The sequence below is a fragment of the Microtus oregoni genome, unplaced genomic scaffold (assembly GCF_018167655.1).
Source record: "Microtus oregoni isolate MIOR12 unplaced genomic scaffold, Mior012 000073F_000, whole genome shotgun sequence".
NCBI lineage: Eukaryota > Metazoa > Chordata > Mammalia > Rodentia > Cricetidae > Microtus > Microtus oregoni.
Genome location: NW_024543980.1, coordinates 1,545,926 through 1,573,540, shown reverse-complemented (window position 1 = coordinate 1,573,540; position 27,615 = coordinate 1,545,926). Strand labels below are relative to the sequence as shown.

General features: G+C 37.5%; 1 protein-coding gene across 1 annotated transcript in view; it reads right to left on the bottom strand.

Moving 5' to 3' along the window:
- Positions 1-24,400, bottom strand: part of LOC121441037 (amine oxidase [flavin-containing] A-like) — a 59,994-nt gene extending 35,594 nt beyond the window's left edge. Inside the window, exons 1-3 of the mRNA XM_041642176.1 lie at positions 24,236-24,400; positions 7,369-7,463; positions 1,399-1,536 (exon numbers count right to left, since the gene is read on the bottom strand). Coding sequence (XP_041498110.1) covers positions 1,399-1,536; positions 7,369-7,463; positions 24,236-24,308 — 306 coding nt within the window. The 5' untranslated portion in view covers positions 24,309-24,400. The remainder of the gene's footprint in view (positions 1-1,398; positions 1,537-7,368; positions 7,464-24,235) is intronic.
- Positions 24,401-27,615: the final 3,215 nt, after the last annotated feature.

Below are 27,615 nucleotides of genomic sequence, written 5' to 3'. Positions count from 1 at the left end.
TCTTCTACAGGATACTTTAGCTGAAACCAAGTTCATCTCTTAGCAACAACAACAACATATACTTAGTATTCTAGGACACACACATTCTGAAACATTTTTGAGCTTAGAAACCTGGAGTAAATAGTCATAGACAGAATAGAAAATACCGTGTTGTTACTAAGTTTCTGAAATTTTAAATAAAGCTTTATCACACCACTCTCTAAAACTAAATGTTTAGTGCATATTTCTGACTCCAGTTTTACTTAGAGAGGATGTAAAATATAGGGAGAAAGTGAGAATGCATCAATATCTCAATTTCTATTACAAAGCAGGTCCTGAAAATGCCTGTTCAGGTTCTGATTGGGTTTTCCCTCTCCATATCCTTCATCACACACTATAAAACCTAACAACATGTTTCTATTACTTAATGGAACTCATTCATAAAAGCATTAATTAACAATCTTATCTAGAATAGTGAATTCAATATCGTCCTATTTTTCCTTACTATAAGAATCTCCATTTATAGTTTCCTCATCATATTTAGAACATCCACTACACTTAGTATTATAACATTGCTATTTTAGGCTTCTGGACCAAATGACTGCGCAAAATCCCACCAGCCTCACACATGGGGACACAGGAACAAACATGAGATGATGCTTAGAAAAGAAGCATCCAAAGAACTAGAACAAATACAAACTGTAAAGCTGCTTCCTGGAGTCCACCCCCACCCCCCACAGCACAGAGGAGTAGAAAGAGCTTGATTTGCATTCCTTCTCAGTGGTTCTTCTTTACTTGGCAAGTTAATTGGCCTCTGAAACTCGGGTCTTTTCAGTAATATGAGCTACAGTCCCTATATAAGAGCCTTCAGGAGAGTAAGAGTTAAGTGAAATAACAGAAATAAAACTTTGAAATCAGGCCTGGAACACAGTAAGGTCTCCACAGAGGAACACAGTAAGGGCTCCACTTTTATCATTACTACCAATTACATGAGACTATGCATTAATAACCCCCTTCAAAAATAAAAACAATCTCTGCCATGTACTTGATTCTTCAAGGTCAGCATCAGACAATCTTAGAAAGGGAAATATTATGTTTTATCTTATTTGTACTTCCTAGATTTTTATACAGATACAAAAAAATTATGAAAGTAGAAACAAAACTACATGCGGGAATAAAGGAAGCTAATGGGAGGGGGAAGAAAAGAAGGTGGAAGAATAGGAGAAGGAACATACTCAACATACAATATATGCTTATATGACAATATACATATGTAATATGCAACATATCATGCAAAGTGAAAATACACAATGAAAGAATTTAAAAATTAACTTTAAAGGGAGAAAAAGTCACAAATAAATAATCTTTCTCAAATAAAATGTTCTTGAATTGGTCATATGAATAAAAAGTCAGGCTTACCTTGACATATTGAACTAGACGCTCTTTGACATTCACTTTATAAGTCTCTATGCCTAGCTCTTTAGACAAGCGTAAAATTCTGTTCTGGGTTGGTCCCACATAGGCTCCTCCAACATCTACCCATTTAACATGCTCATTCTGCAGAAAGAGGAAAAGTGATGTCACTTAAACTCTGTAATCAAGAAACCTTTTTGTCATGAAAGATCTTGTTTATTTGCTAACTTAATTGTGATTTGCATGTCCTTTATAATGTACACCTGAAACTCAAAACCTTTTGCCTTTCCACTCAAAAACTGGGGAACACTGTCTGACAATTCAATAGGCATGTCCATTTGTAGAACTATTGGTGAGGCTGATTCAGCAATACAACACATAAAAAAAAAACCACTAGTACATCTTGCTGATCTAGATCCTTTGCAAATCACTTAGTTTATTACATGTACTTTTCTCTAGGGTTATTGCTTTAGGAGTCTTCCAGGTATTTAATAATCCTAATTGCCTGGTTTCTGCTGGATGAAATCTTAAATCAGCCCACATTTGTGGACTTTTGCTGATAATCTAAGACATTTCTAGGGAAAAATGGATCATGGCAAAAGTATACTTAAAAGTATAAAAATATTCATATAACTATTTAATTATTTACAAATATGTACACTAAAACTATTTCTCATACACTAAAACTATTTTATTTTCCCTCTTAAATGCAGCTCTCTACTTTTCCAACATTTTATTAATGCTTTTGATTTAATCAACGAATTGAATATTGGCAACACACAACTCCTTTGTGCATTTTTAATAAGTTTTCAGGTGTACTTGTCTTCTATTGTTTCCATCAGTTATTATGCGTACATATTCCCTTTTATCATTACTTAACTGATTATTTTTTGTTGTGTAGTAATCACTGTACTTAAAAACCTTGCAGACATAAGTAAACTTCTGAGAGTTATTTTTCTCAGAAAATATTTACAAGATACTAATAATACAAGATAACTGTTTCTTTTCAGTATCTGAGATTTGAAGCTAGGAGGAAATGCACATGTAGCCTAGTCCTCTTGCAGTTCACCCTTAATTCTAAGATGCAGGCCAACCTGAAAAGAAGGGTTGAAAACCCCTCCTCATACACATATTTCCCTGGGATGGAAGAAAATGAACAAGGGAGAAAGTCAATTAGGGAGTCCTTCTCAGGGCACTGGAAAGACATTGGCTTTTTATATAAGTGAGAAGGTGAGCCTTTGGAAGGCTTAAATAGTGCTAAGGTCTAACTTAAAATAGATAATACAAACAAAAGTAAAAACAGGGTAATCAGAAAACTAAAGCAGTAACGTGACCTAGAGGTTATAGTGGCTCCACCCATAATATAGCAGTGACAATCATAGGAAACAGTGAATTCCAGATGTATTTTGAAGACAAAGGCAAAATAATTTCACACAGAATAAACGTTGGTCTGGAAGTGCTAAATAGGAACCCAAGTATTGATAAGTTGCTGTGTAGGAATGAATCTTGCTTTTGCAGTTGTTGGCAAGGGAACCTAGGACATTTAACAAAGTAGAAAATTATTCTACCACTGAGCAATTCAGCAGCAGCTCTCCAAAGTGAATGTTTTATGTTCCTCAACAAGAATGTACTTTAGGCATGGGGTTATACCTCAGTGATTCAGTTCTTGCCCAGTTATGTTCAGGGTTTCATGCCCAGTACACACACACACACACACACACACACACACACACACACACACACACACATCAGTTTGGATGGTCAATTTTAAGATGTCTGTTCAACATATATATTTACTAATTTCTAACTTCCCTGACAGGTCAATACAGTGAATTTTAGTTAACATTTTACTTATTTCAATAATATAGAGGAGTCACTCAAGGTTTCCATTCTGCTTTAGCAGTAGTAGTGAAGGGTTATTTCAATTTCTTTAATCTGGATTTCATAATCTTCATGTTTTCTTTCACTAACTGTCAATATTGTTTCCTGAAGCTTCTTTAGTCTCCAACATCTTCTTAAGAATAAATCAGTGCACCAATAAATTTCTATTGCTTTAACACAGACAACAAGGAGACTCTTGAGAATTTCCAAATATATCTTTAGAATACTGACACTCTCTTTAAAGCATATAATCCTAAATGAAGCAGGAAAAAGAGTGAGGCATTTCATAAAAGGTTCCCTTAAAAATCAGAAATACTCAGATGAGGTACCTTGAGTTCTGCAGGAAGACTCTAAGAAGTGTAATGTGGTGCTCTGTCAAGCTGTGCTTATTTTTTCTTATTTAGAGTATGTTACTCAGCCTACGAGGCCACAAACATGGAAATCTATTAGGGGACAAATATGTTGACCTTGTGGTGGCATTGCAGGCATTCCAACTTTATTAATTTGATTCTGTAGAATTATAGATGGTTTAATAATGAAAAATTGTTAAGTTCTGAACTTGTAGAAAAAAAATCCATCAGAAGAAGTCAGGTGAGAATATCACATTTGGAATTTTGGTTTTAAGTATATATGACTTCTTCTTCCACAATTATCCTGATTGATTGTTGTTTAATGTTTTCTATTAATACCATTCCGACCCTTCGTATACCTTCCTTATCTCTCTCTAGGCATTTGAAATATAAATGCTAAGTGTTCATTTCTAAGTATTCCTAAGATTTATTTCTCATATACCAAAGCGTACAGTACTGAATAGACGCTAATAATTCCTGTCTGTTGCTGACATATATAAATAGAGCAAAATGTCCAAGTAGCTCAAGCTAATAACATAGATTGGGATAAGCATGTTGGAATTTCATTTCCTTTACATGACTTGCTCTTAACTGAAAATCTGCATCATGACTGGTGTTCCTTTTTTAATAAGCAAAAGATTTAAATGATAAGAAAAGGAGGACTAAGGGATAACTTAATGTGTATCTCTAAAATGAAAGACTATTTTTCAAAAATGACAGAATCACATCTACTAAGTGAATATAAGCAAAATATTCAACTTGTCTTTTTCACTACCATACAATGCCTTCAATTTCAATGTAAAGATGGGCTGGTTGTAGGGGTACACACCTATGATTCTATCATTCCAAAGGCTGAGGCAGTAGGATCTCAAGTTGAAAGTCAGTCTGATTACACAGAAAGAACCAATCTCAAAGATTTAAAATGAAGAGCCAGATACTGTGGTTCATGCTTTTAATCCCAGCCTTGGGAGATAGCGGCAGGTAAGTCTCTGCTAGTTCCTGGCCAGCTTGGTCTACAAATGAGTTCCAGGACAGCCAGAGTAAGACCCTGTCTCAAAGACAAACAGAAAATTTAAATAAACGTATACAGGAGCTTCTTGAAAGACATATATCTTATCACTCAGCTGAGAAGACTTACATGTGAAAATGATATTAGGACTTATCAAAGTTAGACTTGGGTAGGTATAGTGAAGAGATTCTAGTCTCCTTATTCATTTTGTTCATTTTTAATGTATACAACAGTTTTGCCTACATGTATGTGTGTGCACGATGGGTATGCCTCCTGCCCACAGAAGTCATAAGAGGACTTTAGACCTGGAACTGGATTTATAAATGGCTGTTAACCATGACATAGGAGCTTGGAATCAAACCCAGGTCCTCTGCAAGAGCAACAAATGCTCTTAACCAAAACTTGCAGCAGACTATATCTAAGGAAAAACTCAGAAATACTCCAAATAAATTTAATGTCGATTGATTTACATTAAAGTAAAGGAATTGAGCATATTTTATACTGCAGAGAAGCATATCTGCAACCCTTGGAAGCTCATTAAAAAGCAAATGGAAGCTGGGTGGTGGTGGCACACGCCTTTAATCCCAGCACTGGGGAGGCAGAAGCAGGCAGATCTCTGTGAGTTCGAGGCCAACCTGGTCTACAAGAACTAGTTCTAGAACAAGTCCCAAAGCTACAGAGAAACCCTGTTTTAAAAAAAATTAAAAAGGGGGAAAAAAGCAAATGAAGATTCAGAAGTCCTAAGAATTTACTCACAAATTTCCAGATGATGCCTGAGCAAAATAGAAACAGGTCTCATGGGCCTAGTGAAGTAGATGCACATAATAGAAAGAATGCGTGACATGGTATGACTGGAAGAGTTACTGTATCATCCTTGTTGAGATGCCATTACTCAGCTATTGCAGCAGTATTCCAAATCTCCTTTTTATGCCGGTTTCTTCTCCACTGCCTGGCAATGTTAAATATTTGCTTTCCCTACAGTGGAGATAGCTGCTCTGCCTAATGAGACAAATGTCTGCCTGGAGTTTACTGGTAAACGTTCTGTTTGTCTCAGCCAAGGATAGTGCTGCTCTTTCATTCTATTTTCCTTTTGTTTGTTTGTTTTGTTTCTGTTTTTTAAACAAGACACCACTATGTAGCACAGGCTGGTCTCATTACCCTCTTGCTTAGGCCTTTCAAGTGCTTACTACTGTGAGTCACAAGGCCCAGGGATTCTTGCTCCCTTGGGAATAGACTTGCTTAGAGCCACAGTACTCACTTTGTTACCAAAATATAACAAGCCAACATGCAAAGAACTGTAGAAAAAAAGGGTAGGAAAAACCTGAAACCTTAATGACAAAGCTAAACTCCTGTACTGTCCTGGAATATCTACTAGTAAATGTCTGTGAAATAATTTAATGTTTTCACTGCCTAAGGGACTGTTACTATCATTGCATAGGCCATTCTGTTATTAGCCTAACAGAAACATCTACCTAGGCAGGCATTCTCTTCTTCTAGCCTTTTTTTAAAAACAATATTTTTTTACACTGCTAGTACTCAATCATTACCATTCTATTTGTGTATTCTACCAAAGGAGATCATTAATGAATTTCTAACTACCACAAAGAAATGTTTCTACCTTTATCCTATATCATTTGGCACTGTTGAGCATTCCTTCCTCTTCCCTCCAGTGACAGGCTAGCATAGCAGTGTTTCAGGCTGGCCCTCCTTCTCAGTTTCTATGGCTTTTCTCTAGCTCCTTTTCCCTCTGTCTCCTTGTCTCATTACATGCCCTACAAACTTCCATCTTTCACCTTATTTCCTTATATCTTCTCCAAATGTACTTTTTCATGAGCACCCATAGATTCAGTTATTTGTAAACACAGTAATATTAAACAATAATTAGCTCACAATTTCCCAGAATACTAATGTAGTCAATATAGAAAAGGCAGTGATATAACAAGAACTGTGCTTCTTTTACATAGCCAGACTTAGGCTGAGCAGAGGCCAAAGCAAAAAGTACACAAGATATGTTACATTTACTTCTACACTTCTTTATACTTTATATTTGTTGAATAAACAAGGAACCTACACTGAGTGTGTGTGTGTCTGTGTGTGTGTGTGGCTACAAAATTACTTTTAGTACAGCCAAACTACTACATTACCTCAGGTACTATATACTCAATTTGACTCTCTTAATATAGAGATTATAACACTGTAATAAAGTTATTTGTTCACATTTGTTGTTTCATTAGAATGTTAGTGACTGAAGTCAGAGGCCATCACTGTCTAGTAAGCACTTGTTGAAAAATGATCATAGTACTATATGTCTATAATCCCAGCACTTGGAAGACTGAGGTATGAGAATGAATTTGAGGGCAGCCAGAACTATATAATGGGTTTAAGGCCAGCCTTAGATACTGAGAAAAATACTGTCTCAAAAAGAAAGAAAGAAAGAAAGAAAGAAAGAAAGAAAGAAAGAAAGAAAGAAAGAAAGAAAGAAAGAAAGAAAGAAAGAAAGAAAGAAAGAAAGAAAGAAAGAAAGAAAGAAAGAAAGAAAGAAAGAAAGAAAGAAAGAAAGAAAGAAAGAAAGAAAGAAAGAAAGAAAGAAAAGAAAAGAACAGAACATTTACTTGATGAAACAGTGTAGACTTGGTGGGCAAATGGCTTAACTGTGTGATCTTATTCAGTGCTATGACTTCAAGTGGCCCTATTTATACTTTTAAGTGACATGCTATAATTATTGAAATCACTTACCCTCACAGTATATGTTCTTCCTCCAACTCTATCACGAGCTTCCAAAACCAAGACATTAATTTTATATTCAGACAAGAGTTTGGCAGCAGCCAATCCTAAAGGCAAAATAAAAGAGACGAAGCATTAACATCTAAATGCCAGACATTCCAGACTTGATCAGATCTATCCAGAAAATGAGTAAAGGACAGTACATTTAATCTGTTGATTTTGCTATTATTGTAACAAACTTTGACCAAATGACTAGCTTATTCATCTTGTATTTAAGGAGAGCTATTGGAAAAAAAATAGTAATATTTTTTTAAAGTGTATCTTGTTTTCTAGAGTAGTCAAATCACACTTAGAGAATCTTCTGATCCCTCTTCCAGAAATTTGGACTGTATAAACAGATATAGGACTCAGTGATTCAGTGGAACAACATTTGCCTACCGTGCCTCATACACAGAGTTCCATCTTTAGCACTAAAAATTTTAATTAAATAAACAGAAGATGGTGTTTTTCTGTAAAACTTTCATACCTGCAGCCGCACTCAGATGTCTAGACTTTTCTCAATTTAAATTTTACCACCAGCTCCTATTACTTATATCTATATTACATAGTTCCTAAATATTGTTTCCCTCCATAGATTATAAGATTCTTAGAGTTAGGAGTTATACTTAATTTCATTCATTAGCTCAAAACTAATGAACAGGTTCTCATCTATAAATAAAAGCTTTTATAAAATATATATTTCAAATTCAATATTGTAGCAGTGGAAAAGTTAAGACAGTGTTATAAATTACTATTTTATCAAAGACACATGATATCAGTATGTATGATCATTTATGATAATCATAATCTAATCACCTAGCTCAGCAAGGGTTTCCCAGCTTTCTCCCCTATAAAATTACACAATCACTCTCCTTTTTATACTGTACATTTTGGAAGGACTGCTATACATACTCTGCATTTGAACAAATGGAAGTTATGGTCTACCACTTTGAAGTTAGTGTATTTATTAAATTGTTGAGAATTCTTCAACAATACAAATTGTTTCTTTTTCTTTTTTTTTAAATTTATTTATTTATTAAAGATTTCTGTCTCTTCCCCACCACTGCCTCCCATTTCCCTCCCTCTCCCCCAATTAAGTCCCCCCCCCCTCAGCCCGAAAAGCAATCAGGGTTCCCTGTCCTGTGGGAAGTCCAAGGAACCCCCACCTCCATCCAGGTCTAGTAAGTTGAGCATCCAAACTGCCTAGCTTCTTGTTTATTTTTTCAGTCATTATTATGAACTCACTCATATTTGTTTGGACTCCAGCATATAATCTAATACTGTATTATTTATTGCTTAAATTATTCAAATTATTCACTGGAAATTCTTTGGTTCTTGTGTGGCTTTGCATACCTCTATTAGTTGTGTTTATATATGTGTATGAACTTCCTTACTTTATGGTGCCACAGGATGCCCCAGGCTCACAGTATCTTCCCTGCCTGTCCAAACCTTATAATCACCCATTTCTGTAGTGAGCCTTGATCCCTTTTGAGGGGGAAGGAATAAAATTACAAACCAAAATGTGGTGTTTTTATGATTACTGGAGTGCCATTGCTTGCAGGAACTCTTAATTCTCAGCATAAGGCTATACATATTTGTATATACATATTTGTATATACATATTTTTCAGCCTGCATACATTATATTTCAAATACTACCATAGTATCTGTTTATCTTTGAACCATCTGTTAAAATGAAATAAATCATACTGTAGAGGTAAATATAAAGGAGAAAGGTTAACTAGAATGTTAGAGAAAAATGAGTAACAGTAGAGGTGACGGTAGTAAAATAATATCAAGATATATAGATAGATAGATAGATAGATAGATAGATAGATAGATAGATATAGATATATAGATATATATAAAAGTGGCTGAAGAAATGTGCTATTTAGAGTGATTATAAACCAATTAATTTGATAAATTTTAATGGTATATGTTCCAAAGCTAGGAATAATTGCAAAATAGTATTTTATTAGCATTTATTAGTAATAGCATTGATGCTATCACTAGCACTACTATTCTGGATTTGTCAGGGATGTAATGTGCTATAAGACATGGGAGTAAATCGGCTTGTTATCATTGAGAAGCACAATTTTTGGTATGTGAATAAAGAATGATGAGAATAAGAAAATTTCCCTGTGGCCCTAAATATTAATCTGAATAATTGGTCTTGGAATTTAAATAGGATGCTATTTAGGAAAATCAACTAGTGTTAGCCATCCCTATCCATGGATCCTCAAATATAATCAACTATATACTGAGTGGTTTTTTTTTGTTTTTTTTTTTTCTTTAGAGATTGTGTCTATCTAGTTCACCTAGCATGGTGGTGCACGCATATAATACCAGCAAGTGGATGTAAAGGCAAGAGGATCAGGACTTCAAGAGCATCTATTCACAACTATATTATGAGTTTGAGGCCAGCCCAGGTTACATGTTATGACTCTTATGCCAAACATTTTTTCATGATGCAGAATAAATTAATGTTAATGTTTCAGTTTTCATGTTGTTTGGGATGACAATGACCAATAAAGAATTTTCATGACAAACAAAAGGTTAGAAAACACAGAAGAGTTCTTTTCTTACTGCTGGCAGGTAAAGCATAGACAATCTTTGCAGTCTAGAAAGACGTTTTCTTTATAAGACAGGGTCTTGCTGGGCGGTGGTGGCGCATGCCTTTAATCCCATCTCTCGGAAGGCAGAGGCAGGCAGATCTCTATGAGGTTGAGGCCAGCCTGGGCTACAAGAGCTAGTTCCAGGACAGGCTCCAAAGCTACAGAGAAACCCTGTCTGCATGTACTGGCTTTGTGGGAGCCTAGGCAGTTTTGGATGCTCACCTTACTAGACCTAGACGGAGGTGGGTGGTCCTTGGACTTCCCACAGGGCAAGGAACCCTGATTGCTCTTTGGGCTGACAAGGGAGGGGGAATTGATTGGGGGAGGGGAGGGAAATGGGAAGTGGTGGTGGGGAAGAGACATAAATCTTTAATAAATAAATAAATTTAAAAAAAAGAGGACAGGGTCTTGCTATGCAGTTCAGGCTGGCATTGAACTGCCAGCAATACTCCTGCCTCAGCGTCCTGAGTGTTGTGATTACAAGTATACAGCAGCATGCTCAGCTTCAGTGAAGCTTTCCTAATGTAACAACTATGGTTGTCAATTTGGAGGGAAAACAAAAGAAGATATCTACTATAAATACAAGTCTCTGAGATTATACTCCTTGACCATGCATTCTACCCTCTCCCCAGTAGCTACAAAACTCAATAATCACTTGTAGAAATAACAGATCTCAACTGAGCATGGTGGAACATGCCCGTAATTCCTTCATGCAGAAGGCTCATGCAGGAAGATATAAATTTTGAGGCCCATCTGGCTGTGTAGCAAGACTATATATGTCAAAGAAAGAATTAAGTAATGGGAAGAAGGGAAAGAAAAGAGAAGGGGAAAGGGAAGGATTAAAATTAATATTTAAAATAAGTAGTCAGGAGAAAAGGAATTATGAAGAAATAGCAAGGATCCTATTTTCAAAGTATGCTGTGAAATGTCTAAAGGCTCTATGTGTGTACTATAAGCAATGAGGCTAGTGTGCTCGGATAGCAAAAACTGAGGAGCAAATCAAACAGAAACAAGATATGAGTCCCAAGCAAGTCTTAAACATGAGATTTGTTTTTCTTCAGCCTTCAGAGTGCTGGGATTATAAGCCCATGCAACTATGCCAGCTCAATGAAAACTTGTTGCTTCCCTAGAGCTGAGCCCCTGCTATGTTGCAGGTGTCCAAATGTTTGCTGCAGTCAGTGGGAAAACTATGCTAAGAAAACAAAACCACATTCATATGGCTGAGGGCAACAGAGGTATCTTGTTTGTTTGTTTTACTGTTTGGTTGGTTGGTTGGTTTGGTTTGGTTTGGTTTAGCGTTTTTTGCTTTTTGTTTATTCTCATCTCAGATAAGGCCTTCCTATGTAGCCTCGACTAATTTGCCAGCTTCTGTCTTTGTTGGGATTAAAGATGTGCACCACTATACCCTGCAACAGGGTAGGTTTTACTGTTACTTAGAGTTGAACATGTTATACATGCTAGCTATGTCTTATACATGTTAGCTAGGCCAGCAAAGGATCACTGAGTTGTCTCTGGCCCTTATATTACCTTTATCTCAAGTAACCAAAAAAGTTTAATGAGGATAGTTATCACGTCAATGTGTGTGTGTGTGTGTGTGTGTGTGTGTATGCCCAATGGAGTCAGAATATTCTAAGTATTAATAGCCGGTTTTTCTGAATTTTAAGCACATATTGCTGACAGACAAGAACAAAGTATCTCAGTATGCACACAAGCTGGTTATTGATACATACAAACATTCTTGTTTGTCTGTCTACCTATCTGTCTATCTGGATTTTGTGCTGACTGGCAGATAAATAATTCTGTGTTTTTAAAAAGGCCAAATTTTACAATCCTTTCAATTTCACTAAGCTAAAAACATAGTACAGTCTTAAGTGATAAATAGAATTAATCTAACAGTTAACTTCAATTTGCCCTTAATTCAACAGACTGGTTGTCTAGACAATCTCAACTTATTTGATTATTGCTCAGCATGTATCTTCACTTAAAGTGATAAATAAATCTCACCTAAGTTGGGAAATGTAATTACTTCTTAATTCGTTATTTGTCTAAGTCTTTCATTGAAATTTAAAGTACACTAAAAATGTTCCACAAAGATAGTCTCAAATACTGAACAAAGAGAAAGTCTAAATTTAAAGCCATAAGTTTTACGAGCATTAATCCTCAGATAAGACACTCCAAGGAAGAGCATTAATTTTCATAAAAGTTGAGATACCTATACTTCTCCTTTTGGGATAAATTTCCAGAGAACACCGTTTATATTCAAAACCCTGAGCAGTCCTGCAGCAAAATAATAATAATAATAATAATAATAATAATAATAATAATAATAATAATAATAAAATACTCATTAAATTCAGCATCTCTCCACTCTCTGTTATTCTTTTTTAAAAAATTGTGCATCAAAATACAGTTAGGAAAAGCTGGTTTAATCACTTTCAAAATTGTTCAAATAGTTACAGTAATAAACTCCCATAAGCAGGGCCCTAGTTAAATAACATCATAATATCTATAACATAAGATAAGTATGGGAACAAAGCTTTGATAAACTCATGGCTTATCCTCTAACACATCATAAGATTATTCTATAATTACAAGTGGGTATTTCCAACTTTTCATATTGATCATCACCCCAGAATGTGCACAATTAATTTCTTACTATTTTGTGATGTGATCCCTGACTAACAAAATTCCTATATAACTGCACACTTGGATTCAGGGACAATAAAAAAGTATAATCAAACACAGTTTATATTAAAGTCTCTAGTCAACATTCTCAAAGCCGGAAAACAGAGAACAAATCCTTACAAATTTTACTGAAGGCACGTAGTGAACACTTTATTGACAAATACTGAATGAATGGATGAATAAATAAATGGATGAATGAATGAATGATCAAATGAACAAATGAATGAATTGAGCATACAATAAAAAGGGTTTTAATGTAAGCCACAGCTCACAGTTAACTCATTTAATTTGGAAACGATCTATTCAAATGTCATTTTCATTATCGTTCATAACTTATCTAAAGTACAGAACACTTTCGTCAAGTATTACTTCCTCCATAAAATAATTCCCCTACAATTTCCTGCAGGCAGAATTAGTTGCTCCTGACACTGTGAACCAATCTTAGGCATATGCTGAATATCCCTCATCTTGTAATACTTTATTAGACCCTAAGTTGTTTAGATTTCAGATTATTTGTTTACACTTTATTTGTGTGGGGGGGGGGTCTTGTCCCTAATTCGATAGATAGATAGATAGATAGATAGATAGATAGATAGATAGATAGATAGATAGATAGATAGATAGATAGATAGATAGATAGTATTGTATAGAGGTTGAGGCAGGAGGATTGCTGCAATTCAATGCCAGCCTGAGCTGCATAGCAAGAGCCTGTCTTAAGGAAAGAAAATGTCTTTCTAGACTGCAAAGATTATCTGTGCTTTACCTGCTAGCATTAAAAAAGAACTCTTCTATGTTTTTCTGTTTGTCATGAAAAAATATATATGTATACATATGCAGGGGGGAGGATTGAGGGAGAGACCCAAATCTAAATACTGCATTCACTTATTTTAAACATACACCTTCTATGCATAGGCTTAAAGTAGCTTTATGTAATACTTCTCATGTGTTTTCTGACTGTAACCTGCCACATGATGTAAGATGCAGAATTTTCCACATGTAGCATCATGTGAGCACTCAAAAACTTTCAGATTTTTTATTTTCAAGTTAGGGATACTCAGCAAGTACCAGCAGCACTTCATATTCATAGATATAAATTCTGCTACATAGAGGGGTCTTATGTCTTACATTAGCTACTATATAGAGAAATGAGCTAGCAGATAAACTAGAGAGCACCCTCTGATCAAACTTGTTTCTTTCATGTAAGTCAAAATTTTATCTAATGCTTTGAAGGCCATTGATCCTTATAATCTATAACAAATACAAAATAAACAATAAATGCATATTTAGTATCAATGGCTTCACTCCAAAATGTAAGATCTTTAAATATTAGTCTTTCAAACTGACTAAAAGTAATCTTATTGGCTGGGGATATGGCTCAGTTGGTAGAGTGCTTATATACGATGCATAAAGCCAAGATCAAGTTTGATCCCCGGAATCATAAAAACTGGCTTGGAACCTATAGTCCCAACACTTCAAATGTGGGTACGGGGAAATCAGAAGTTCAAAGTCATCCTCAGCTACATAATGATTTTGAAGCCAGTTTGAATACAAGAGACACTGTCTCAATAAAAGAGAAAAAAAGAGATGAACAAAACAAAAGAAAAATTACGTTCATTAGTTTTAGTATGAATGTTAGAACTATTCCATCATAGTCTATTTACTACTAACTTTCTTATGTTAGTAAACTTATCTTTTGTTTGCTTGTTCACTTATTTGTTTGAGACAAATTTTCATATAACTCAGGCTGGTTTTGAACTTGATATGTAGCCAAAGATCTTTATTTACTGATCCTCCTCCTGCCTCTACCTAAATGCTGAGATTAAAAGCATGCATCCAGTTGAATTTTCTTACAATTCTTATGTTTTACCACTTCTGTGAAATCTCAGAATCAGTTCAAATTACACTGCAGGCACAAGGACAATGAAAAGGTTTCAAGAACATACAATGTTAACCCAGGATAAAAAGGAAAAAGTCTATTTATAAAAATATGACCATCTTTAAAATGAAAAATTCAAATAGCTTTTAACAGATTTTCAAAGGGATATTTGTGTGGTGATTTCTTCTCCCTCCACCCTCCCTCTCCCACTTCTCTCCCGCCCCTCTACCATGTGTGTGGGGTAGGGGCCTGTGGTACATTAACAGGTGGAAACCAGAAATTGACTTTTTTCTTCCTCTACCATTTCACCAACCTATTTTTCGAAGCAGTGTCTATCACTGAACCTGGAGCTTGCCTTTTAGTTAGACTATCTGACAAGTAAGTCCCCAGAATATGTTTCCAAAGCTCCAGTCCAAATCAGCTCACCCCACTGCCAGTGTTTGACTTATAGAAATGCACTACCATACTGAATTTTTCTGTGGTTATATAGGTTCTAAACTCAGGTCCTCATGATTGTAGAGGAAACATTTTACCCACTGTGTCACTTCCCTAACATCTTCTTTTGGTTTATGAACCAGTCTCACTCAGTACCTCAGGCTTGTTGAAGGAGGGCTGCTTGTTTGTTTGCAGGCAGAAACTGTACTCATTAAATCATTGCTTGGCCCATTAGCTCTAGCTTCTTATTGGCTAACTCTTCCATCTTAATTTAACCCATTTTTATTAATCTGTGTATTGCCATATGGCTGTGGCTTACCGGCTAAAGTTCCAGCATCTGTCTCAGGTGGAGCTACGTGACTGCTTCCTGACTCTGCCTCCTTTTTTTCAGCATTCAGTTTAGTTTTCCCAGCCACATAAGTTCTGTCCTATCAACAGGCCAAGGCAGTTTCTTTATTTACCAATGGTATTCACACCATACAGAGGGAAATCCCATATCACAGGTTGATCTGGAACTCACTATTTAGTCCAGGCTGACTCCAACTTGAAATAATTATCTTGCCTCAACTTTCTAAAAGCCAGAATTAAAAATTTAAGCTACCATACCCAATTTTCAAGGGCATATTTGGTCCAAAAAGCTAAGAATAACTGATAACAACTGTTTAATCTCTACTCAGCATCCCAAATTATTATTTTAAAGTATATAGAGGTGAGTAGGCTGGAGAGAGGGCTCGGAGGTTAAGAGAAATTGTTGCTCTTACAGAAGAACTGGGTTCAGTTCCCAGCACCTCCATGGTGATTCAAAACCATTTATAACTCCAGTTCCAGGCGAATCTCATGCTACTTTCTGACCTCCTAAAGCATCAGGCACACACACAGTTCACATACATAAATGCAGACGAAAACACTGATACACATAAAATAAAATAAATATATCTAAAATGTACAAAAAGGAATAAATAAAAGTATATATAGGCTAGCTAGATGGCTCAGTTTATAAAGGCAGCTATTGCACACTCCTGGTGATCTGTTCTCAATTCCCAGAACCCACATAAAGGTAAAAATAAAGGTGAAAGGAGAGAACAGCACCTGTCTGCTGTAGCACTTGCACAGCTATTATGCATGCATTCATGCACACATACACACACACACACACACACACACACACACACACACATACACACACACACACCATATAGACAATAATAATAGACGTTTAAAGGCAAATATGTTTGTCACATGAGAGTTTCCAAACCTAATAGGATACCCCACATTTTTCAATGTAGCTGCCCATAAGCAACAGCAGTATAATACAGTCACATCTGTAAATTACTTTCAGCTAGCAGATACTAACTAGGTTTTAGTTCATCAATCAATGCCCAAGGTAAGTAAACACAGTTACTACAGATCCATGGATAAACCTTCACAGCAAACTAGGGAGATAGGGAATAGAAAAGGAATGTCCTGAAAGTAAGTATTTTTAAGGATCAAAGGTTTAGATGAGTCACTGAGACTTCTGGGATATTTAAAAATTCATTTGCCTTTTTTGGGCTTCCATTTTGGCCCTTTTGAAATATTATGAGTAGTTACTAAGACCCTCAGACATGGTTAATATGTAACTAACTATCAAAGTGTTGTGCCCAGATTACGACCCCCAGAGAGAGACCACCAGAGAGGCCCAGACTGTAATAAGCAAGGTTTAATCAGCATAATACAAACATGTTTGGAACTCATCTCCATCCGCGTTACAAAGAGGTAGAGAGGAGTTGTATCTCCTCGGTGGGGTAAGCTTTTAAAGGCATAACTACAAAGAGAATCTTTGAAGATGCTTTGCCACGGGTACAAGGACCCTTGCTCCCTCCCATTCTGCTAAGTCAGCTTTTTCTTTGTTTTTAGAGCAAGGTCACTGTTCCTGAGTTAGGCCATCTTTACCAACCTGAACCAGGTGCCTGGCTGGACTGAGCTAAGTGACTTTGTGTTCAGAATCTCCTGGGTGGGAGAGGGGAAGGCCACTATCTTCCTGGGAAAACATTCTGCTAGGAAATTTCTTCTCGCCCCTTTTGACAATAAGGGGTGAGGGTTCCACAAAAGTTAATCACCTTGTTTAACCTCTTATTAACACTTTTACCCTGGTCAATCAAATACTGTTATTAAGTGGAGCTTTGTTTACTTTGGAATACCAACTGGAAATGTGCTTTTAAACAAAGACTCAGAAGCCATGGGTAAATGTGAACACATATCTGTGAAGAGTCCTGGGTGCTAATTTAAACTACTATATTGTGTTAGTATAAAAAATAAAACAAACCAATTCCAGAATAAAGCATGGAAGAAAATAGTGCTATGGAATGATGCAAAAGTAAACACAAGGATGAAAACCTTTATGAAGCTGGTTAATTACCAAGAAAAGAAAATACTGAAATATTAGATGATATATCACATAGCCAACCTCTTTTCTTTCCTTGAGATAGGATCTCATGTATCCCATGATGGCCTAAAACATACTATGTGCTGAATATGACCCTAAACTTCTAATTCTTCTGCTTCCACCTCCTGAGTAGAATTACAGGTGCATTAACACCATGTTAGGTTAATGCAGTGCTGGAGACCAAACCCAGGCTTTGTGCATGTCGGCAACAACTCTGTCAACTGAGCTACATCCCTTGCCCACCTCCTTTTTTTCAGTGCTGGTAACTGAATTTACAGTTTTGCCTTTACTAGGCATGTGTGTACTCTACCACTGAGCTATACTCCTATTTAATCTTACCACTAAATAACAAAACAACAATTAAAAGACTTTAAATTTCCCTAATTCACAATGCTATCTGACAATATAATAAAGATGGTGCTATCTAAAGGAAAACAAAAGCTACTGTTTAAAATTACATATTTGTCACAATAAAGAGGAAAAACAGCCTAAACACTCAACTTGTCTCAAATGCTCAAAATATTTAGAAAAAAATTGTAAAGTTTTAATCTTAAAAAAATATTAAAAAACACTTATTATGAAAAACATGTATCTCAAATGTGTATACACATTCACAAGGCAAATACTTAAATCACAGTTCCAGTATGTGAAAGAAAGCTATAATACATTCTCACAATTGCTGGCTACTGCTGAATCCAAATACTGCAAATTTTTCATGTTAAAAGATCTCTCCACCACAACTGCACAGATTATGGGGTACAATTTCATCAATAATGCATTATAACATTCCTTTTCTCCATACTTGGTCTCTGTGGTACATATAATTATATTATACTTAGATTTATTCTTAAAAAACATTTATCACATTAGCTGAGAGTTATATAAAAGTCAAATCAATTAGCACCGATTAAATGTTAAAACTGCTCATTCAATGTCAGATTCACCCAAAAGTTCATTTGACTATTTTTTAAAAAATGATTTTTAATCAGAAATCAAATAAATTTAACTCTTGTATTATTGTTCAAAAACAACAAAAATAGATTACACAATAGAATGAAAGTATACTGGCAGGCTTTTAATGAAAAAAAAATGAAAAGAAATAGCCTAAAAGGCACACAATTCTCATGCCCACAGAACTTCAGAGTATCCAATAAGCAAGCTATCAAAAACCAGTGCCCTCTTTTAAAATGGAAGCTTTTTAAAAATCACTGCAAAACCACCAGTATGTGCCACCATGTTCTGGGTTAAAATGTTTAAAATGATCCTTATAGAAATGATTTTTACAGGTGATGTACGTCAGAAAGGGGGAGCTTGATGCACTAGTCATTCTTCTCACAAAATGATTATTCTGTCTTTGATCATGAGAAAATTCAATCCCTGCTAATTTAATAAAGTACCAGGATCTGGTACTCTCAATTGTGGTAGAGCTTGGCTTAAAGATAAAAATGTATACAGTGAGAGCTCTTTCTACATAATACTCAGTATTTACTTGAAAACAAACAAACAAAAAAACATTTTATTCACCAAGAACCATCCAGCAATATGACTAAGATATTTTCATTAAGTACATGCTAACTCTTCACAGTTCAGAAGCACAAAACTCACAGTGAAGGCCCCAAGTAGCTCACAGGATCACATTCCTAGAGGTACAAAGGAAAACTATTCCATCACCACACCCCAACCCCGGTATTTCTGTCATGCATTTAAATTAAGTACTACTTGTGTCTGGCATATACATTCATGACTCGGCACCAATGCTCCTCTGGTGTCTACTATTTGGGATGTCTTTTTAAATTGTCTCATCCCTATCTATTATGATAAATCATACTTCATTCTCAAGGTCCCAGTACTTTGTTCATATTCTTAACATTAATATTTATCTTACTGTATTCATGTTGATTATTTGCCTACTACTTCTTGTAAGAAGACAAGGGCACATTTCTGGCAAGGATACTAGTTATCTTTATATCCTTCCTCCTTGTGATCTAGCTACTGCTCAGCATATAGTAGAAGCTCTAAAATGTCTGAATAAATTCAGGCCAGAGCTCCTGAGTTGCTTAGAGGAATAGAGTACTCCCCTTCCCTACTTATATTCAGAGCTATAGTTAGATAATCACTAAGGAGATGCTCAGGAGGATTACAATTATAGGTGATTAAGCTAGGTTGCCTTTTAAAACCCCTCTGACCCAAACTTCTAAGATTCCAAAAGTCCTATGAAGAATATATATATTGTCCTAAGAAGGTAGCCTTTTTCTGTTTCTTATTTCACTCTCTAAAAAAATCATTTCAAAAATTATTGGATAAGGACAAATATCATTTTTGTCATTTGTTCCATCTGTGACAATTACGACTAAGAACTAGCATCTAGAGTCTGAGAGTGATACATTGTTCTTGAAAATAAAACTGAAAACTAATAGTCAGAAAATAAATATATCTTGTTAAACATAGATTAAAATCTCTTTAAGAAAGGAGAAAAATCGATGAGAGCCAGGGTGATTATCCAGGTATTGCAGAACATACAGAATGAACTGTTAGAAGCACTTCTTATGCTAAGATGAAAACACAAAAGACAAATGGACAAAATAAACAGACTATCACTAAGACAGAAAGCACTGTGATTAAACCTCACATCCATATTGAGGAAAAGTGGGTAATACTATTTGTTCAACAAAGTGAAGCCAGATAATTGACAGTGTGGATTAGGTCTTGAAACACTTGTAATTTGAGACCACTGAAGAACTTGAGTGGAAAGGTGAAAAAGAAGTGCTTAAAGTAAATCAATCAAGCTTGGGAGAATGCTGCATGCAGGATGGATGTGAAGAGAGTTATTGTTGTAAATCACAGCCACTAGAAATAGTCACGGAAGCTTCAGGAGTCGAGAGTGCCCTGGAAATGGGGGCTTGAACACGGTAACTGAGGAAGCAGAAAATGAGTCAGTCCAGCTCAAAGGACCTGAAAAGGGAATACAAAAGGCCTGAGGATGTAAGTAGGTTGTAGATGTATATGCGTAGCATACATGAAGCCTGGTGTTTATTGTCTAGCACATCAAAAAATTAGTAAGGAAGTATAGAAGATGAAAGAAAAGGACATGATGGAGATGTAGCTCATTTGGCAGTGTTCACCTAGCATGCACAAAGCCCTGGTAATGCATAAAAACAAAATAGGGTGTGGTGGCGCAAGCCTGTAATCCTAGTACTCAGGAAGCAGAGACAAGAGGATCGAAAGGTCAAGATCATCCTAGGCTACAAGGTGACTTCAAATTCAGCCTGGACTATGTAAGAACCTGTCTCAGAAATAAACAAATTAAATAAAAACAGAGAAAAAGGATGTATCAAAAATGATGGAAAAGACGGATTCCAAGAAAAGAGTCAAGGAACTGAGGAACCTGCATTATATAAGTGGAAAATATCCATAAAAAGATAAATTATGGCATATGAGTTTAGAGAAAGAGAAAGATTCCACTTAAATACTTGAGAACTTTCTATACATAAGGGAACACTGGAGTATAGAACAAGAAGCAAAGCAGAGCCTCAAGGTGATTTTAAAAGAAAATGGAAAACATATGATCAATGGATGATAAAACTTCAGTATTCAATAGTATCACAGAAAACACGGAAGTTCTTTCAAAAGGGATGGGTTATAGATTATGAATTATAAGCAGGGCTGTTTCCCTTTACAAGCACTAACACAGGATAAAAGCATTAATTAGATGGGTGGACAGAAAATAGGGTATTATGGTTGTTGGAAATGTTCTGTCTTATGTTTCTAATGACAAAATGGAAATACTATTCTTTGTACAAAGATAAGCTTTCTACACATGAATCAATTATTAGTAATACCATTTAAAATATGTCCTCTTCTAGAAGCTATACATTAGCCTAACATGGCAAATGTTAATTATTGGTCATAGATTATAGTTGCATAGGTAGCATGATTAGAGTATATAAATCCTAACAAGGAAGTTTTAAGGAATATTCCAAAGTGTTTAAAACTGGCACAGAGCTGTTCAACTTTGTGAAACCCAGATCCATGCTTTGAAGTATATCTTAACTTCCTTCCAGATTGCCACTGTCCTTTAACCCTTGATCTTAAAATCTATATTAATAATATTACTGTAAAAAAATCTTCCAACTCAGCTTCAATAAATACATAAATTTGATACAGGAGCTGGGAGGAGTGGCCTTACCTTAATTCTAGCTCTCGCGAGATAGAAACAATAGGATCAGGAGATCATAGTAGCCTCTACTACAGACAAATGTGAAATGTGAGGCCAGCCTAGACTATAGTGGACCTGTGTCAAACAAACAAACTAGGACTGCATTGTGGGATTCACATCATCGGATATGGCAAGCCTAAATAAAGAGACGTGGAGCTCACAAGAATGTTCATGTTCGTGAAACATTCAGCCTGTATCTAATACCCGAGTCAGATAAGCATCCACATCCAGATTAGTAATAAATCATTTTGGATGACAACACACAGAAAGGAATATTTAGTCAGTTTGGCTCCTAAAATCTCTCAGATGTGACTGGGAGAAATGACACTTTTTTTCCAATATTGCTGGTGAACTGAAAGTTGGTGTCTGAAATAAGTAAGCACATTGAGCAAACGAAAAATGTCTCTTTGACCCTCCCAAAGAAATGAACTAGTTAATAATTCCCAAGAATAGGGTCAACTTTTTGTGGTGTTTCATGTAATTTAAGAAATAAGAAATCAATATACCTGGCATGGTAGCATACACGTGTAATCCCAGCACTTAGAGGGGGAAGCAGGATTAGAAGCTCAAAGCCATTCTAGATACACAGGGATTTCAAGTCCAGCCTATGGCACACGAGACCCTGTCTTAATACTTTATCACCACGAAACAAAAGAAGAAAGCAAAATTGTAACACGATTCAGTATGAAGCTGGTAATTCATTTAGAATGAGATCAGAAAGGATCCCAGTGTAAGGTTCATCAGCTACTTTCAAAATACATATCTGTTGATGACTAAATATTAGAAGTCAAGTGTGAAAAAGGAGAAAGACCAAGCAATTAGACAAAAGAAAAACAAAAGACAGGGCTCAGGATATAGCTCACTTGATAGAGTGCTTTCCTACCAGGCATAAAGCCCTGGGGTTAATCCCCAATACTACATAAAGCAGACATGTTATCCCACATCTGCAATCTGAGCACTTGGCAGTCATATGTTAGAAAATCAGAAGTCCAAGTTCATACATGGCTACATATCAAATTGGATGCCATCATGAGATACATGAGACACTGTCTCATAAAAAATTTAAGAAGTCAGGCTGGAGAGATAGTTCAGCTGCTAACGGCTACACTCAAAATCAAACATCAAAAAAATTTAAAAAGACAATGCTTTCTTTAAGGACCATTGGAGATAAACCAAGAAAAAAAGAAGAAGAAAATCCCAGCAAAACAGCAAATTGTGGTATGGTGTTAACCAATTTATATTACATATTATCATATTTATATTCCAGTGATAAACAACCACATTGCCTCTATGGTACTTGCTCAGAAGGACCAGGTTTTTGGTAACGCCAATCCACTAACCTGTAGGCACTCAACAAGTGTTTCTTGAAAGAAGAAACGAAAGAAGGAAAGAATTATATGTCCTCCTTTTTCTAACTCTTCACCAGGATCTGCTCCCTCTGATGCTTCAGTACAAATGCTTCCACTGGCTAGGACTACCAAAGAAGCAGTTCATACCAAGCTGGTGATTAAGATTGTTTTCCCAGAACAGGGTGAGTCCAAAGCTACCTGCATCTAAAATTAATATATAAGCACATCCCTGGTCAACTCAAAGGGGGCATACATTAAAATTGGATAATTTGGAGTCACCCTATTTACTCCCTCTCCAGTCTATCTCCCTCTAAGTACAGATGAGGGAAAGGGGACATTTCAGTTTGGGCTTCTACATAGAGCCAAATCATAATCCCTAAAATTTTCCAAAATGACAATATAAGTGGCAATTTAATATACAAATATTGAAGCGCTCTCCAGGAAAATAGAGAAAATGTTCATGTACTCCTTACTTGATAAGCCATCTAAGCCAGGACAAGGTGCAGGGCACTCCCTAACCCACCCTCAGCTCTTGCTTTATGAAGAGATTCCCTTTGGGCAACAAATACCCCCCAGTTTTACTGAAGTTCTAAAAAAAAAAAAATACCAGAAGTAGGAAGAAACAAAGGAGTAGGTAGCTCCTTTTTAAAAAAATTATCTATTCCTAAAGGATTCTGTCTCATTTTTTACCTACTCAAATCTTCTAAGCAATGGTGTTTTGGAGAAGAGCAGAACTGAACTAATTCTACTATGACCGACTTCAACAGTCTCTGATATTCTATTCAGAGAAAAGGATGTGAAATGAGGGAGGACAAGCAACCACCTCAAGAATTGCAAGAGATAGTCTTACATGGAAGAAAAGAGGTCTGCAGCTTCCCAGGGAGGAGATTAGACCTCAGCAGAGTTACTGAAACTCTCAAACCACAGATTCTTGGTTTTGTAAAATAGTAAATGTGTTGTCCACTCACAAGACTGTTGAGAGCAAACTCATGTAACGTGCACAGCAAGAACTAATTAATCATTAGTATTTAGTAGTAACAGTCAAATTATTTTGCCTCCCTCCACTAGTGCATACCACCAGGAAAAGGACCAACTCCCGCTCCCATCTGGCAGGATCTGGGGCCCTGCCATTAGAAACACTCTCACAAGCAGGAGAAAGATCCTGCCAAACACAACAAGAACATTGCAAGTACCTGGTCAGCCAGGTCCCCTTAAGCTACTGTTAAAGACACAAACTGACCTGAGATGCCGCCTCCAATCACGACTACGTCGAACATTTGGCCTGCGATATTCGACTTCTCCAGACTCGTCATGGTTTGGGTGAGATTCTCCGAAGACTCGCGTTTAAAAGAGGGGACCGCCCAGAGTGGAACAGACCCTTGTACGGCCCCTAGCCTAGTGTCCGGGGGCGGAGCCGATCTTTCTACCCATACCCAGGGGGAGCCCGGCCCTGAGGGCGGAGCAGGCCCTTGTGCAACGACAAGGGGAGCGCTCAGGGGCGGGGCTGATCCTAGTTGAGAAACCCAGGGAGAGCCCCACACACTGGGCACGGATGGCCCTAGAAAAGGCACTGGAGGAGGAGGTCCCTGCATCGAGCCTAGGGGGTTATACAGTGGGGGAGGTGGGGACCTAAGTAGTGAGCTTTGTACTGGCAGCTGGGAAGGGAAACTGGGTGCAGAAGGTGATGGTGTGGATAACCAAGAAGAAACGGACAGAAAGTGCATGGAGGAGTCTTCTGCCGACACCAGTGGGATATTTTCTGGAGTGTCGGGTAGTTGGATGGAAGTCAGGGACGTGTTACTTTCTTCGGGAAGTTCTAGTGGTAATCCCCAGTTGTAGCTAGACAATGAGGGTGGAGTGGGCTCCTCTACCGACCCTCGGAGAGTGCTGAACACTGAGACATGGGTAGACCCAAGTTCTGACTCTAGAGAAGTGCTAGGTCTAGAAAGCACCGAAGACACTTGCCCAAAAGTCACCGAGGACCTTTGCCCAAAAGAAAGTGATGAATCCGGGAGTGGGAAGGATTCTAGTACAGATAGGTGCTGGGAGACCGAGCTAAGGTGGGACGAGTCCGAAGCAGGTATGGGGACCTGGTCGCTCTGCCCAGGGACGTTTAAGTCCTTGGAACAAGACTTTGAGTTGGGATCATTCCTTTGGCCAGGATAATCACTGAGCTCAGAGAGGTTGATGGAACTAAAGGAACCAAACAGCTCCTCAGTGGACCAGCTCGTGTGAGCGGAGGAAAAGGGTTGGGAGGCGGTCTGCGACTGAGAATGGGAGGACTCGTGTGAGCTGCTAGAGGTGCTGCCTTGGTGGGACATCTCCACTGGGGTCAGGGAAGGGGGAGTCCGAGTTCCGAGGGCCCATTCCCCCTCACGCCCCCTGCCGCCGCGGCCACGCCTGCCGCCGCCTGGGGAGGCCTTCTTTTCGGCCATAATTCCCTCAGTGGCGGGACTCAGCGAATGGCAAGCCTGAATGAACCCTCCCCTCAACAGCGCTCAGCTTTCAGGGCCCAAGCCATTACCAGACTGACGCCCGACCCAAGCGCCCGGCCCACTCGGAGGCGGGGAAACGAGACGTCGGCGCGGGGCGGCTCCGCCTTTCCCGCCAAAGTGCGCGACTCGGGCGCCGCCCTCAGGGACTGGACGATACCACCGCGAACAGAGGGGGGGCGCCTGTGAGCGGAATCTGCGAGCGCAGCAGTGCGGATTAGTAACTTTCCAGTTTCATAGTATCTTTTAACCTGAAGAGTTCTGAGCCGAGGTGGGCCCAAGAAAGAAAATATGTAAAGGAGAAAAAGCCGAAGGACGAAGTGGCGGAACTCGGCTTAGTTCAGTTTGGTCTAGCCCTCCGGTGACGTCATGGGCGGGGCTTTCCGCACAGCCGCGCCGCTGTCTTGTACGGGCTAGGGGGAGGGGCGGAAGGGTGGGGGATGAAATTCCTGTCCTGCGGAGGGTTCTTAGTTTTTTGTGGTATATTTTCAAGGGAACCGACCAGAGTCTAAACAAGTATGCGAGAAAAATAACTCCGATATCACACATTAAGTGGCACTACAGTTTAAAATTGAAACTAAAGGAAGCCTAAGGTGTAATTAAAAAAAAGAAAGGAAGGGTTGTGGAGCAGTATAGAATTTAGTGGCACACACTTGTAATCAAGCATTCCTCAGGCCAGGACATAAGGATTGCTGGCCTACTCTGTCACGTGAGATCCATGCCCTAGAGGGGTGGGGGTGGGGATGGCTAGGGAGTGAGGAGAGTGGTAGGGAGACAAAGGAGAGTTTAGTCTAACAGTATTCTTCCACAAACACATGGTTATTTATTTTATTTTGTTAAAAAATAATTTTTATTTGTTAACAAAATTTCATACTTGCGTATAATGTAACTTGATCATATCCACCCCTCTCACAACCCGAGATACCACTTCTATTTATTTTACTTAAAGTTTCTTCCTTTTGAACATGGAGTGTCATAGTGACACTGTATTGATCAAACAGGCCTCAAACTCCTGAGTTCAAGTGATCCTCCTCACCTTGGCCTCCCTATGAATTGGGGCTATGTGTAAACATTAGCGTGCAAAGCTTCTGGAATTGTTTATAAGCCCATTCATGGAAGTTTAGTTTTCTGAGTTACCATATGTCTACACAATGACACACTAAATTACAATTTTATTGGATTTATTTATTTTGTGTGTGGGTACACCTGTACCTTGGTCTTCTTGTGGAGATCACAGGAAACTCTCTGGAGTCTGTTCTACCATATGTAGGTCCAGGATTCTAATTTAGGTCATCAAGTTTGGCAACAAGTGCCTTTATGCACTCAACCATCTCACTAGCCCCCAAACAACAAATTTTAAAAATGAAGGGCTCTGACTAATTGCAATAATTTCCAGGATATTATCCACTTATAAAATCAAGCTGTGAATATAAACAGCATACTTTTATACTTGTGCATTTATATCCTCATGTAAAAAAAATATTTACTTCTCGAGAACTATGAGGATAAATTATAGATAAATGGGTGAGGATGTGATACAAAAGATAGCAATGAAATTGTTCTTTGGATTTTTAAAAAATAGTTCAGCTCTTATTAAGACATCTTCATGGATTTTATGAAAACCTCCAGTTCTTAGGTATACCTGTTTTAGTTGTAAATCAGCTGAAAGAGATATACAGCAAACACTAGCACTTGCCATCAGGCAGTTAGTGTTTGCCTTCAAATCACACAACAGTCCAAATAACTGGATTCCAACTGTTCTGTCTAGTATTCCAGGTGATAATTTAGGTCTAAGGGAACAGGATTCACACGAGACAAGTGGGAGACCTAGCCTAGGTTTGCAACCTTATACCTCAGAGAAGCAAGTATGTTTTATTAAAATAATCCTTAGTTTCCAAGGCCTCTCACATGAGATACAAGATTAGCAGTCATCACACTAGAAGAAACCAGGGGTTATGCTTGCTTCAATAATTTACAGCTTTTTTAGAGTGTCTATCAGTCCAGCTACTACTTACCAATCAGAAGGCAGGCACATTTGTTGTAAGTAAAGTCACCAAATAAAATTGAAACAATTTGAGTATTAAAGAGAATTGTAATGGGGTCAGAGAGACAACTCTCAGTGGAAGAA